This window comes from Melospiza melodia, unplaced genomic scaffold (assembly GCF_035770615.1).
Source record: "Melospiza melodia melodia isolate bMelMel2 unplaced genomic scaffold, bMelMel2.pri scaffold_171, whole genome shotgun sequence".
Lineage (NCBI taxonomy): Eukaryota > Metazoa > Chordata > Aves > Passeriformes > Passerellidae > Melospiza > Melospiza melodia.
The window spans coordinates 126,253-141,303 of record NW_026948519.1 but is presented as its reverse complement, the minus strand read 5'-3'; the positions used below and the strand labels follow the sequence as shown (position 1 = coordinate 141,303).

At 35.0% G+C, this 15,051-nt stretch overlaps 1 protein-coding gene across 1 annotated transcript in view; it reads left to right on the top strand.

Moving 5' to 3' along the window:
• The window catches only part of LOC134433281 (sucrase-isomaltase, intestinal-like), a 117,334-nt gene that overhangs the window by 60,271 nt on the left and 42,012 nt on the right, over positions 1-15,051 (top strand). The window contains 7 exon segments of the mRNA XM_063182153.1: positions 972-1,021; positions 2,988-3,158; positions 4,296-4,445; positions 6,461-7,984; positions 8,666-8,820; positions 11,075-11,243; positions 13,651-13,747. Of these exon segments, the coding sequence (XP_063038223.1) occupies positions 972-1,021; positions 2,988-3,158; positions 4,296-4,445; positions 6,461-7,984; positions 8,666-8,820; positions 11,075-11,243; positions 13,651-13,747 (2,316 nt within the window).

Below are 15,051 nucleotides of genomic sequence, written 5' to 3'. Positions count from 1 at the left end.
CTATTATTACCATTACTGCTAATTTAATGTTACTATTTTTGTAGATGCTTTATCATCATTCTTATTATCACTATCACTACCATAATCATTAATATTATCATTATCATTATATTAACCATTATTATTAATGCATTACTATTACTAATAAATTATTATTACATTATATTATTGATTAATATTGCAGCACTATTGTTATTATTGTTATTGCTTTAATATTAGTATTGCGTTATTATTAGTATTATAATTACTCTAATTATGAATGAATTATTATAAATATCATTATCATAATAATAATTATAATAATTGTAAAAATAATAATTATTAATGAAATATTATTATCACTATCATCATCATTATTGTTATCATTACCATTGTTATTCTTGCGCCACCACATTATTATTAAAATTATTATTATTGCATTATTATTACTATTATTATTATTACTATTATTATTATTATTATTATTATTATTATTATTATTATTACTGGCATATTATTATTATCATCATTATTATAATTACAATTGCTATTAATGAAAAATTATTATAACCATATCAGTGTAATAACGGTGATTATCATCATAATTACTATTATTATTATTTATTAGTATTATTACTATTGTTAATAATGATCTATTACTACTAATGCAATATAAGTAGTATTATCACTAACATCATTATCATTATTATTGCATTATTATTATTAACACTATGTTATTATTATCATAATCCCTATTATAATCATTATTTTAGCAATATTAGTACTCTATTATTATCATTATCATCATTGTAATTACTATTACTAATAATGAAATATTATTATCATCATTAGCATTATGATTACTATTATTATTATTGCTATCGTTAAAAAATGCTTTATGATTATTAATGCTATATTAGTATTATTTTTATCACTATTCTTATTACTATTATTTTTTAATTATTTTTATTTTCATTTTTCTCCCAATTTAGACACCGTTGAGAGCAAATCCTACATTTTCTACGAATTCCGATTTTCCAACGTGAGTCACAAACATTTGCCTTTAAATAGAATTTCATTATTGTTGATTTAACAATATTGTTAATTATTCATTGTATTACAACTGTTATTTCATTACATCATTATATTCCATTCTGTTATGTTATGTTATATTACAATATATTACATTACATTACAATACATTAAATTACATTACATAACAGTTATATATATTTTATTTATTTATTTACACATTTATATTTATTAATTTACTAATATATTTATTTTATTATATTGTATTATATTGTATAATATAGTAATATATTATATTGCACGCTATTACATTACATTACATTACATTTTCTTATATTATTATTTTAAATATTCATATATTTAATGTTTATATTCATACTTTATTTATACTAATATATTACAATATATTATACATTATAATATATTCCATTCTAATATACCCTACTATATTTTATCCTCTAATATTAAATTATCATATATTCTATCATATAATATCCTTTTATATCCTATATTTACATACATTTATATACTGTTATATTACTATTTATTTATTTCTATGTTTAGATATTTTTATATTTATATTTATAGATTTACTATTCTAATCCATTCCATTCCATTCCATTAATGTTTATATATTTTTATGTTTATATTAATACTTTTTTCTACTTATATATTACATTATATTCTAATATTTTCTAATATATTCTAATATATTCTAATATTTTCTAATATAATATAATATAATATAATATAATATAATATAATATAATATAATATAATGTAATGTAATGTAATATAATATAATATAATATAATATAATATAATATAATATAATATAATATAATATAATATAATATAATACAATATAACATAACATAATATAATATAATATAATATAATATAATATAATATAATATAATATAATATAATATAATATAATATAATATAATACAATATAACATAACATAATATAATATATTTTATTATATATCCTAAAATTGTATTCTCACATATTAAATTATCATATATTTTATCATATCATATCCTTTTATATCCTATATTTATATACATTTATATATTGTTGTATTTGTATTGATATATTTATATGTTTAGATATTTTTATATTTATATTCATAGATTTACTATTCTATTCTATTCCATTCCATTCCATTCCATTCCATTGTATATTATATTATATTATGTTATGTTATGTTATATTATATTGTATTATATTATATTATATTATATTATATTATATTATATTATATTATATTATATTATATTATATTATATTATATTATATTATATTATATTATATTATATTAATGTTCATATATTTTTATGTTTATATTCCTACTTTTTTCTACTTACATATTACATTATATTATATTCTAATATAATATAAAATACAATACAATGTAGTGGAATGGAATAGAATAGAATATAAATATATAAATATAAATATATCTAAAGATATAAATATATAAATATAAATATAACAATATATAAATATATATAAATATAGGATATAAAAGCATATTTTATGATAAAATACATGATCATTTAATATAAGAGGATACAATATTAGGATATATTATATATTATATTATATTATATTATATTACATTATATTACATTACATTATATTACAATATATAACATTGCATTATATTATATTATATTATATTGCACTATATTATATTATAATATATTATAATATATTATGTTACATTATATTACAATATATTACATTACACTATATTATATTATATTGCACTATATTATGTTATATTATAATATATTATATTACATTATATTACATTATGTTATATTATATTACATTACATTATATTATATTATATTAAGTTATATTGCAATATATTACATTACATTATTTTGTATTATATTAGATTAGATTACATTACATTACATTGTATTACATTATATTGTATTATATTATATTAATTTCCCCCCAGAACGTTCTGGAACTTTCTGTCACCCACAACAATTACTCCGACCCCCACGGGTTGGAGTTCCAGCGGCTGCGGGTGCTGGGGCTGCCGCGAGCACCAATCAGCATCGACGTTACTACCGAGGGCGCCGAGGTCTCGTCCAATCACAGCCTGAGCTACGACGCCGGCACCCAGGTGGGGGAATGGCGGCGATTTCGTGGGAAATTTGGAGAATTGGGAAATTGAGAATTGGAAAAATTCAAAATTTGTAAAAAATTCCAAATTAGAAAATTTTCCAAATTGGGGAAATTTCGAAATTGGAAAAATTTGGAAATTTGATGATTGGAAATTGGGAACTTGCAAAATTGGGAAGTTTGGAGATGTGGAATTCGGGAAAATTTCAATTGGAAATTGGATTGTTTCATTAATTAATTGTTAATTATCTCTCTCCCGTAGGTGAGATATTAGGGTTTTTTTATTATATTATAATTACTATAATTAATTTATATTTTATATAAATCAATATATATTAATTATATATAAAAATAATTATATCTATACTTTTATATAAATTAATAATTAATATAATAATTATTATATTTTTATGTATATAATTAATAAATATATATAGAATAAATAATTAAATATATATAGAAAATATATGTATATATATATATATATATAAATTATTATATTTAATATAATAATCATGAATTAATTAACAGTTATCTCTCTCCCGTAGGTGAGATATTAGGGTTTTTACATTATAATATAATAATTATAATTAATTATATATTTTTATATTATTTAATATATATATTAATTATATATATAAATAATTTGGTATCAATTAATAATTAATATAATAATTATTATATTTTAATGTATCTTTATGTATATAATTAATAAATAAATATATATAATATAATATAATATAATATAATATAATATAATATAATATAATATAATATAATATAATATAATATAATATAATATAATATAATATAATATAATATATAATTATATATAATACGAATATATAAGATATAAAATTATATATATTATATATAATAATACATATTATATATTATATATTATATATTATATATTATATATTATATATTATATATATTATTATTATAATATATGTAGTTTTCTATTATATTATATATATTATATATAATATGTAATATATAAAACCACATAATATAATATCGAATTAATAAATCATTAAAAATATACAAAATATATATCCATATAAATGATTATTATAATAAATATAACAATAATGAATTAATTAACAATGAATTAATTAACAATTATTTCCCGCAGGTGGCCGAGGTTTGGGGGCTGCGGCTGCGGCTGGGCCGGTCCCACGCCCTGCGCTGGACGCTGGGCACGCGCGAGAGCGACAGATTCGACTGCCACCCCTGGGACGGGGCCAGCCCCGAGAGCTGCGCCCGTCTCGGCTGCATCTGGAACGTAATTAACACCTTAATTAATCAATGTTAATAGCAATATTTATACAGTGCTTCATATGCGATCGTTTTGGGAAAAAGTTCATGTTCAATTGGATAATTGTTAATTGGGTCCCTTCGACTGCCGCCCCTGGGACGGGGCCAGCCCCGAGAGCTGCGCCCGTCTCGGCTGTGTCTGGAACGTAATTAACTCATTAATTAATTAATGTTAATATCAATATTTATACAGTGCTTAATATGGGATAGTTTTGTATAAAAATTCCTATTGAATTGGATAATGGTTAATTGGGTCCCTTCGACTGCCACCCCTGGGACGGGGCCAGCCCCGAGAGCTGCCTCAGCCAGGGCTGCATCTGGAACGTAATTAACTCATTAATTAATTAATTAACACAGCACTGATTAGCTCTGAAATCGGTAATATCAATATTAGTGATTGGATAATTGTTAATTGGGTCCCTTCGACTGCCGCCCCTGGGACGGGGCCAGCCCCGAGAGCTGCCTCAGCCAGGGCTGTGTCTGGAACGTAATTAACTCATTAATTAATTAATTAACACAGCACTGATTAGCTCTGAAATGGTTAATATCAATATTAGTGATTGGATAATTGTTAATTGGGTCCCTTCGACTGCCGCCCCTGGGACGGGGCCAGCCCCGAGAGCTGCCTCAGCCAGGGCTGTGTCTGGAACGTAATTAGCTCATTAATTAATTAATTAACACGGCACTGATTAGCTCTGAAATCGGTAACATCAATATATGGAAAATATTTAATTTTTGAATAATTGTTTTGTGAAAAAATTCATATTGAATGGAATAATTGTTCGGTCAATTGACAAATTGATTTAGCTCTTTAAAGGATAGATTTTAAAATTATTAATATTATAATAATTTATTGAATTAGTATAATTGAATTATATTTAAATTATTCAATAGTAATTATTCATATATATGCTATGTATTAATATAGTATAATATAAAATAATGTAATGTAAAATAAAATTTTGTATATTATACAAATATAGTTGTATAGTATATACACTAATAAAAAAAATTGGATTATATTTTATAATATATAAATATAATTGTATAATATATACACTAATAAAAAAATTGGATAATATTTTATAATATAATAGGATATAATAATTTAAAAAAAAATTAAGTAATATAATATAATATAATATAATATAATATAATATAATATAATATAATGCTTTTAATGAATGCGTTTTAATTATTAAGAATATAAAATTTGATTTAATTGTTTTAATTTATTTTTATTTGAGTTATTTATTACATTAATTAATGTAGCAGTATGTAATATATAATAATATATATAATGTAATGTAATGTAATACAGCAAAGTAAAATAAAACAGAATAAAACAGAATGAAATAAAATAAAATAAAATAAAATAGAAAAATAAATGGAATATATATTAATAAACATGGTATATATGATACATTATAATTATGTAATCTAGTAATCATAATAATGCATTATTTAATATTAAAATATTATATTAAAATAATTTTATTATTAATACATATATAGTTTAGTGATCAATCATGAAATTTATTGATTTTATATTTTTAAACAAAAATGGTACAAATAATTTACAAGCTCATTTAATAGGATATTTCAATATTTGAAAGCAAAAATTATTTTAAAAATTGTAATAAAATTGAGGATTAATGATAAACTATTGAGTGAATCAATAATTTTTAACCGTAATTTTAATTTTTTTTTTATTTATCCCTTTCTGGGCTAAGAAATGATTTTTTGCTGATTAAAAATGACGCTTTTGAGATTAAAAAATTACTCTTTGTGGCGACATTTTTTGGGATAAAAATTTACATTTTCGGGATTTAAAAAGGACATTTTTGGGATTGATGCAAGAGATTTAGGAATTCAAAGCGTGACCTTTTTGGGCTAATAAAATGACTTTTTTGTGATGATGTTTTTGGGATAAAAACCCAGAAATTTGGATAAACGATTCCTAAAAATGTTCTGTAATTTTAGGAAACCACGTCGGCGGAGCGCGTCCCCTTCTGTCACCACGCCGGCCTCGAGAGCGGCTACGGCGCCTCCAACATCCGCTACGGCGACAGCGGCGTCACCGCTGACGTCATCCTGGGACGCCCCGCCCACCGCGGGACAGGCCACGCCCACCAGGGTCACAGCCCCGCCCACCAGAGCCAGAGCTCCGCCCACAGCAGCACAAGGGACACCGATGAAAGCACAGGACCCATGGACCAGGATGACACAGGCTCCGCCCACCGCGGGACAGGCCACGCCCACCAGAGACAAAGCTCCGCCCACAGCAGCACAAGGGACACCGATGAAAGCACAGGACCCATTGACAACACAGGCCACGCCCACCAGAGCCAAAGCTCCGCCCACCGCAGCGCAATTGACACCAATGGCAGCACAGGCTCCGCCCACCGCAGCACAATTGACACCAATGGCAGCACAGGCTCCGCCCACCAGAGCCAAAGCTCCGCCCACCGCAGCACAATTGACTCCAATGGCAGCACAGGCTCCGCCCACCAGGGACAAAGCCCCACCCACCAGAGCCAAAGCTCCGCCCACCACAGTGCAATTGACACCAATGGCAGCACAGACTCCGCCCACCAGAGCCAAAGCTCCGCCCACAGCAGCGCAAGCGACACCGATGAAAGCACAGGACCCATTGACAACACAGGCTCCGCCCACCAGAGCCAAAGCTCCGCCCACAGCAGCACAATTGACACCAATGGCAGCACAGGCTCCGCCCACCGCAGCGCAATTGACTCCAATGGCAGCACAGGCTCCGCCCACCAGAGCCAAAGCTCCGCCCACCGCAGCACAATTGACACCAATGGCAGCACAGGCTCCGCCCACCAGGGACAAAGCCCCACCCACCAGAGCCAAAGCTCCGCCCACCACAGCGCAATTGACACCAATGGCAGCACAGGCTCCGCCCACCGCAGCGCAATTGACTCCAATGGCAGCACAGGCTCCGCCCACCAGAGCCAAAGCTCCGCCCACCAAAGCCAAAGCTCCGCCCACCAAAGCCAAAGCTCCGCCCACCGCAGCACAATTGACACCAATGGCAGCACAGGCTCCGCCCACCAGAGCCAAAGCTCTGCCCACCAGAGCCAAAGCTCCGCCCATCAGAGCCAAAGCTCCGCCCACAGCAGCACAATTGACACCAATGGCAGCACAGGCTCCGCCCACCAGAGCCAAAGCTCCGCCCACAGCAGCACAATTGACACCAATGGCAGCACAGGCTCCGCCCACCTAAGCCAAAGCTCCGCCCACCAAAGCCAAAGCTCCGCCCACCGCAGCACAATTGACACCAATGGCAGCACAGGCCCCGCCCACCAGAGCCAAAGCTCCGCCCATCAGAGCCGAAGCTCCGCCCACCGCAGCACAATTGACTCCAATGGCAGCACAGGCCCCGCCCACCAGAGCCAAAGCTCCGCCCACCCCCGGGGCATGCAGCCAATCGAGCGGCTGCGGCTGGAGGTCACCTACCACACTGATCACCTGCTGCAGTTCAAGGTTGGGAATTAGCTCATTAATTATTCATTCCTTAGTTATGGATTAATTAGCTCATTAATCACTCATTATTACATACCTATTATAAATAAGAATTGTTAAATTATTCTTTATTAACTAGCACAGTAATGTAATAATTATTAAGGTTGGTCATTAGCTCATTAATTATTCATTCTTCAGTTATGGATTAATTAGCTCATTAATCACTCATTATTACATACCTATTATAAATAAGAATTGTTAAATTATTCTTTATTAACTAGCACAGTAATGTAATAATTATTAATACAGTATTTTTATAATTGTTAATTTCTAATATTGTTAATCAAGTAATTAACTGTTAATTTGGATGGCCGCCTAATGACAGTAATAATTTAAAAATCATTAATTAATAATTAATTATTATTAATTATTTCAGGTTTTTGACCCCTCCGTTGGCCGTTTCGAGGTGCCGGTGCCGCTGTTCCTGCCGGGCATACCCCAGAGCCGCCTAATGATAATAATAATTTAAAAATCATTAATTAATACTTAATTTTTGTTAATTTTTTCAGGTTTTTGACCCCTACGTTCGCCCTTTCGAGGCGCCGGTGCCGCTGTTCCTGCCGGCCACGCCCACGGCCACGCCTAATGCTAATAATCATTTGAAAATCATTGATAATTAATTAATATTATTAATTATTTCAGGTTTTTGACCCCTCCGTTGGCCGTTTCGAGGTGCCGGTGCCGCTGTTCCTGCCGGCCACGCCCACGGCCACGCCCCGGAGCCGCCTCTACGACGTCGAGGTCTCTGATTGGCCCTTCGGGATCCACGTGCGGCGCCGCAGCTCCGGCGCCGTCATGTGAGCCCCTCATTTGCATCTCATTTGCATGCTCATTTGCATATCCCTTCATTTATTTTTTGCTATTTATCCACATTATTTTTTTGGAATTGAAATTTGATTTTTTGGATTTTTTTTATCTTGGTTTTAGCTGTTCAAAAATTTTTAAAAAGAAATTTTCAATTTTTTTTTTGCTGGATTTTGCCCAATTTCAACCAATTTCCCCCATTTTTTTATCAATTTTTCCCGATTTTTCCTTTTTTTTTTCCAAAGTTCCCCAATTTCCTGCAATTTCACCCGATTTTTACCCAGCTACCCCAAATTTTGCCCGTTTTTACTCACTTTTTACCCGATTTTCCTCAATTTTCCATTTTTTCCTACCAATTTCACCCAATTTTATTCAATTTTCTCCAATTTTCCTCAATTTTTGCCCAATTTTATCCACTTTGCCCCAATTTTTACCCATTTCACTCAACATTTCCCAATCTCACCCGATTTTCACTCAAGTTTTCCAAATTTCACCCAGTTTTGCCCAATTTTTCATCTTTTACCCAAATAAGGAATTTTCCCCAATTTTTCCTTTTTTTATTCAAATTTTCTCCAAATTTCACCCAATTTTCCTCGATTTTCCCCAATTCTGCCCATTTTCCCCCAAAATTCCTGAATTTCCTCATTTTTTACCCACTTTTACAAACTTTTTACCCAATTTTGCCCAATTTCACTCAACGTTACCCAATTTGATTCCATTTTATTCCATTTCTACCCAATTTTACCTGATTTTCCTCAATTTTTACCCGATTTTACCCAATTTTCCTCAATTTTTACCCAATTTTCCTCAATTTTTACCCAATTTTATCAACTATTCCCCAATTTTTAATCAATTTCGCCCAATTTTGCCCAATTTCACTCAACATTACTCAACCTTACCCAATTTTCACACATTTATCACCCATTTTTCCAATTCTTCCCCAATTTTACCCAATTTTTCTCAGTTGTCTCCACTTTTACTCAATTTCCCCCAATTTTGCCCAATTTTTACACAATTTCACCCGGTTTGCTCCAATTTTCAGTCATTTTTACCATTTTTCCCCCATTTTCCCCAATTTTTACCAAATTAATCCCAATTTCACCCATTTTTACACGATTTTCCCAATTCCACCCACTTTTTAAAATCTTTCCTCAATTTCCCCGATTTTTACTCACTTTTACGCAAATAAGGAATTTTCCCCAATTTTTCCTTTTTTTACACAAATTTCCCCCAATTTCACCCAATTTTGATGCAATTTTACCCAATTTTTACCGACTTTTTACCCAATTTTGCCCAATTTGAACTGATTTCACTCAACGTTACCCAATTTTTTTCCATTTTAATTCATTTTCTACCCAATTTTATCCACTTTCCCCAATTTTCCCCAATTTTCCCCAATTTTCCCCAATTTTAACAATTTTCATTCCACATTACTCCATCTTACCCAATCTTTACCAAATTTTACTCAATTTTTCCAAATTTTAACCAAATTTTCCACAATTTCACCCATTTTTCTCAAACTTTCCATTTTTTTAACCAATTTTTCCCCACTTTTTTCCTTATTTTTCCCCACTTTTACTCTATTTCCACTCTTTTCCCAAATGTCACCAAATTTTACCCAATTTTTCCCAATTTTACTCACTTTTTGCCCAATGTTTCTCAATTCTACTAATTTTTACTTAATTTTCCTCAATTTCCCCAATTTTTACCCAAATTTCAACCAATTTTCCCCAATCTTTTCTTACTTTTACCAGGATAAGGAATTTTCCCCAATTTTTCCTTATTTTTACCCAAATTTCACCCAATTTCCTGCTAAGTTTTCCCCAATTTCACCCAATTTTCACGCAATTTTTACTGATTTTTTTACCAAAATTTCCACCAAATTTTCCCCAATTTTCATGCAATTTTTACTGATTTTTTAAACGAAAATTTCCACCAAATTTCACCCAATTTTCATGCAATTTTTACTGATTTTTTTTACCAAAATTTCCACCAAATTTCCCCCAATTTTCATGCAATTTTTACTGATTTTTTAAACGAAAATTTCCACCAAGTTTTCATGCAATTTTTACTGATTTTTTAAACGAAAATTTCCACCAAATTTCACCCAGTTTTTATGCAATTTTTACTGATTTTTTTTACCAAAATTTCCACCAAATTTTCCCAATTTTTACCGAATTTTCACCTAAAATTTAATATTTTTTTTCCCAATTTCACCAATTTCTCCGTTTTCCGCCCCGATCCCAGCTGGGACTCGCAGCTGCCGACGTTCGCCTTCTCGGATCAGTTCCTGCAGATCTCCACGCGCCTCCCGGCCCCGTTCGTTTACGGCTTCGGCGAGAGCGAGCGCGGAACGTTCCGGCACGACCTCGGCTGGCACAGCTGGGGGATGTTCGCCCGCGACCAGCCGCCCGGCGTGAGCGCGACACGAGGGGATTTGGGGTGAAAAATGGGGAAATTGGGGAAATTGTCGTGTCAGCCGCCCGGCGGGAGCGCGGGATGGGGCTTTGGGGTGGAAAAGGGGGAAATTGGGGAAATTGTCGCGTCAGCCGCCCGGCGGGAGCGCGGGATGGGGGTTTGGGGTGGAAAAGGGCAAAATTGGGGAAATTTTGGAATTATTGCTCAAGATGAGCCAATGCAACTCAACCCAAGCCAACCCAAGCCAACCCAACCCAATCCCAACCCAACCCAACCCAACCCAACTCAACCCAACCCAAACCATTCAAACCAACTCAACCCAACCCAACCCATTCAATCCCAACCCAACCCAACCAATCCCAACCCAACTCAACCCAACCCAACCCAACCCAACCAACCCAACCCATCTCAACCCAACGGAACTCAACTCTACTCAACCCAACCAAACCAACCCATCCCAACCCATTCAATCCCAACCCAACCCAACCCAACCCATCCCAACCCATCCCAACCCAACCCAACCCAACCCAACCCAACCAACCCAACCCAACCCAACCCAACCCAACCAACCCAACCAACCCAACCCAATCCAACCAACCCAACTCAACCCAACCCAACCCAACCCAACCCATTCAACCCAACCCAACCCAACCAATCCAACCCAACCAACCCAACCCAACCCAACTCATTCAATCCCAACCCAACCCAACCCAACCAACCCAACCAATCCAACCCAACCCAACCAACCCAACCAACCCAACCCAACCCAACCCAACCAACCCAACCCAACCCAACCCAACTCAACCCAACTCAACCCAACCCAACCCAACCCAACCCAACCCAACCAACCCAACCCAACCCAACCCAACCAACCAACCCAACCAACCCAACCGAACCAACCCAACCAATCCAACTCAATCCAACCCAACCAATCCAACCCAACCAACCCAACCCAACCCAACTCATTCAATCCCAACCAACCCAACCCAACCAACCCAACCAATCCAACCCAACCCAACCAACCCAACCAACCCAACCCAACCCAACCCAACCAACCCAACCAACCCAACCCAACCCAAACCATTCAACCCAACCCAACCAACCCAACCCAACCCAACCCAACCCAACTCAACCCAACCCAACCCATTCAATCCCAACCAAACTCAACTCAACTCTACCCAACCCAAACCAACCCAACCCATCCCAACCCAATCCAACTCATTCAATCCCAACTCAACCCAACTCAACCCAACCCGACTCAACCCAACCCATTCAAACCCAACCCAGCCCAACCCAACCCAACCAACCCACCCAACCAACCCAACCCAACCCAACTCAACCAATCCCAACCCAACTCATTCAATCCCAACCCAACCCAACCCAACCCAACCCACCCAACCCAACCCAACCCAACCCAACCCAACCCAACCCAACCAATCCAACCCAACCCAACCCAACCCAACCCACCAACCCAACCCAGCCCAACCCAACCCAACCAACCCAACCAACCCAACCCAACCCAACCAATCCAACCCAACCCAACCCAACCCAACCAACCCAACCCAACCCAACCAACCCACCCAACCCAACCCAACCTCCCAACCCAACCCAACCAACCCAACCCAACCCAACCCAACCCATTCAATCCCAACCCAACTCAACCCCAACCCAACCCAACCAACCCAACCCAACCCAACCCAACCCAACCCAACCCAACCCAACCCAACCAACCCAACCCAACCCAACCAATCCAACTCAACCCAACCCAACCCAACCAACCCAACCCAACCCAACCCAACCAACCCAACCAACCCAACCCAACCAACCCAACCCAACCCAACCCAACTCAACCCATTCAATCCCAACCCAATCCAATCCAACCCAACCCAACCCAACCCAACCCAACCCAACCCAACCCATTCAATCCCAACTCAACCCAACCCAACCCAACCCAACCCATTCAATCCCAACCCAACCCAACCCAACTCAACCCAACCAACCCATCCCAACCCAACCCCAACCCAACCAACCCAACCAACCCAACCCAACCCAACCCAACCAATCCCAACCCAACCCAACCCAATCCAACCAACCCAACCAATCCCAACCCAACCCAACCCAACCCAACCAACCCAACCAACCCATCCCAACCAACCCAACCCAACCAACCCAACCCAACCAACCAACCCAACCCAACCCAACCCAACGCATTCAAACCCATCCGTTACCCAACAGTTCCTTGAGTTCCCGTTAATGGTCCATAGCCTGTTGATAATGGGGACAAAGATCAATAATCGATCGATCGATAATCCACCAATCAATAATCGATCGATCAATAATCCACCAATCAATAATCGATCGATCGATAACCCACGGATCAACGGCGCCTTTTGTTCCTCGCCCAGCACAAGCTGAACTCGTACGGCGTGCACCCGTTCCACCTGGGGCTGGAGGAGGACGGCCGCGCGCACGGCGTGCTGCTGCTCAACAGCAACGCCATGGGTAATTGGGGGAAATTGGGGGAAATTGGGAAAAATTGGGAAAAATTCGAAAAAATTTGGAGAAAATTTGGGAAAAAATTGGAAAAATACGGGGAAATTTGGAGGAAATATGAGGAAAAAAGTTGGGGAAATTTAGAGAAATTTGGGGGGAATTTGGGGAAATTCCATTAAATTTGAGGAAATTTGGGGAAAAGTGGGACTGTTTGGAGAAAATTACATAAATATGGGGAAATTTGAGGAAAATTTTGAGAAAATTTGGGAAAATTTGGGAAAAAATTTGAAAAAGATTGGAGAAAATTTGGGGAAATTTAGAGAAATTTGAGGGGAACTTGGGGGAATTTGGGGAAATTCCGTTAAATTTGAGGAAATTTGGGGTGAGCAGGAAAAATTTTGGGGAAATTTGGGAAATTGGGACTGTTTGGAGAAAATTACATAAATATGGGGAAATTTGAGGGAAAATTTGAGGGAAAATTTGGGAAAAAATTTGGAGAAAATTTGGGAAAAAAACTGGAAAAATACGGGGAAATTTGCAGGAAATTTGAGGGAAAAATTTGGGGAAATTTAGAGAAATTTGAGAGAAACTTGGGGGGAATTTGGGGAAATTCCGTTAAATTTGAGGAAATTTGGGGTGAGCAGGAAAAATTTGAGGAAATTTGGGGAAATTGGGACTGTTTGGAGAAAATTACATAAATATGGGGAAATTCGAGGGAAAATTTGAGGGAAAATTTGGGAAAGAATTTGGAGAAAATTTGGGGAAAAAAACTGGGAAAAGTATGGGGAAATTTGCAGGAAATTTGAGGGAAAAAGTTGGGGAAATTTAGAGAAATTTGAGAGAAACTTGGGGGGAATTTGGGGAAATTCCGTTAAATTTGAGGAAATTTGGGGTGAGCAGGAAAAATTTTGAGGAAATTTGGGGACAATTGGGACTGTTTGGAGAAAATTACATAAATATGGTGAAATTTGGGAAAAAATTTGGAGAAAATTTGGGAAAAAAACTGGGAAAAATACGGAGAAATTTGCAGGAAATTTGAGGGAAAAAGTTGGGGAAATTTAGAGAAATTTGAGAGGAACTTGGGGGAAATTTGGGGAAATTCCAATAAATTTGAGGAAATTTGGGGTGAGCAGGAAAAAATTTTGAGGAAATTTGGGGAAAATTGGGACTGTTTGGAGAAAATTGCATAATATGGGGAAATTTGAGGGAAAATTTGAGATAATTTGGGAAAAATTTTGAAAATATTTGGAGAAAATTAGGGAAAAAACTGGAAAAATACGGGGAAATTTGGAGGAAATATGAGGAAAAAAGTT